The sequence below is a fragment of the Myotis brandtii genome, unplaced genomic scaffold (assembly GCF_000412655.1).
Source record: "Myotis brandtii unplaced genomic scaffold, ASM41265v1 scaffold8, whole genome shotgun sequence".
Taxonomy (NCBI): Eukaryota; Metazoa; Chordata; class Mammalia; order Chiroptera; family Vespertilionidae; genus Myotis; species Myotis brandtii.
The window spans coordinates 4,370,845-4,371,952 of NW_005371219.1; the positions used below are offsets into that span (position 1 = coordinate 4,370,845).

At 40.6% G+C, this 1,108-nt stretch overlaps 1 protein-coding gene across 5 annotated transcripts in view; it reads left to right on the forward strand.

The window, feature by feature from the left end:
* LOC102240707 (vasculin-like protein 1) overlaps nucleotides 1-1,108 on the forward strand; it is a 5,727-nt gene that overhangs the window by 1,425 nt on the left and 3,194 nt on the right. For 2 of the 5 annotated variants that reach the window (XM_014531384.1, XM_014531385.1), the window contains exon 1: nucleotides 666-908. The exons of 1 other annotated variant lie outside the window; for it this stretch is intronic. In XM_014531384.1, coding sequence (XP_014386870.1) covers nucleotides 747-908 — 162 coding nt within the window. In that variant the 5' untranslated portion in view covers nucleotides 666-746. Of the gene's footprint in view, nucleotides 1-377; nucleotides 624-665; nucleotides 909-1,108 lie in introns of those variants that run through there. 2 more of the 5 variants (XM_014531386.1, XM_005883725.2) reach the window with 2 other exon arrangements.

Consider the following 1,108-nt stretch of genomic DNA (forward strand, 5'->3'; position numbering starts at 1 on the left):
AAAAAAAGAAAGAACTTTTATTTGTTTGGATTTATAGTAGGTAGGGATGATCTGTTATCTCCATAGAGTTGTTATAAAAGGATTCAATGAAGTAATCAGTTAAGAGCAATTAGCATTCAGTGGATACTCAGTAAAAGGTAGCTACTGATTTGCACCTTCATATACTTATATTCACACACACACACACACACACACATATATGTATATATATATACACATATATATATAAATACATATACATATAAATATATATACATATACACACACACACACACACACACACACACATATATGTATATATATATACACACATATATGTATTTCTTATAATTAATTTCCTTTCAGTGTGCACGAATCCATGCACTGGGACACTAGTATTCTCATAATGGCAGTTTCTGCCACAGTCATTTCTTGTTTTCTAAAAGCCTACTACAAAACCTAAGAAAGACACATCTACTTACTGTTTGTTTCCCTATTCTTTATCATCTTAGTCACCTACAGCCACCTTTGAAAAACACGGAGAGCACCTACCCCGAGGAGATGGTAGATTTGGAGTAAGCCGTCATCAACATAATTCCTCTGATGGCTTTTTTAACAATAGACTTCTACGAACTACAGGAGATTCCTGGCACCAGCCCTCCCTGTTTCTCCATGATTCTGTGGACTCGGGTGTCTCTAAGGGAACATATGCTGGAATCACAGGAAACCTATCTGGTTGGCATGGCTCTTCCCGTGGTCATGATGGCATGAACCAGCGTAGTGGGGGTGGCGCAGGAAACCATCGCCACTGGAATGGGAGCTTTCACTCCAGAAAAGGCTGTGCCTTTCAGGAAAAGCCACCTGCAGAGATTATGGAAGAAAGGAAAGAAGACAAGGTGGAAAAGTTGCAGTTTGAAGAGGAAGACTTCCCTTCCTTGAATCCAGAAGCTGGCAAACAGAATCAGCCATGCAGACCTATTGGGACCCCTTCTGGAGTGTGGGAAAACCCACCTGGTGCCAAACAACCCTCCAAAATGCTAGCTATCAAAAAAGTTTCCAAAGAAGATCCTGCTGCTGCCTTCTCTGCTGCATTCACCTCACCAGGATCTCACTATGCAAATGGGAACAA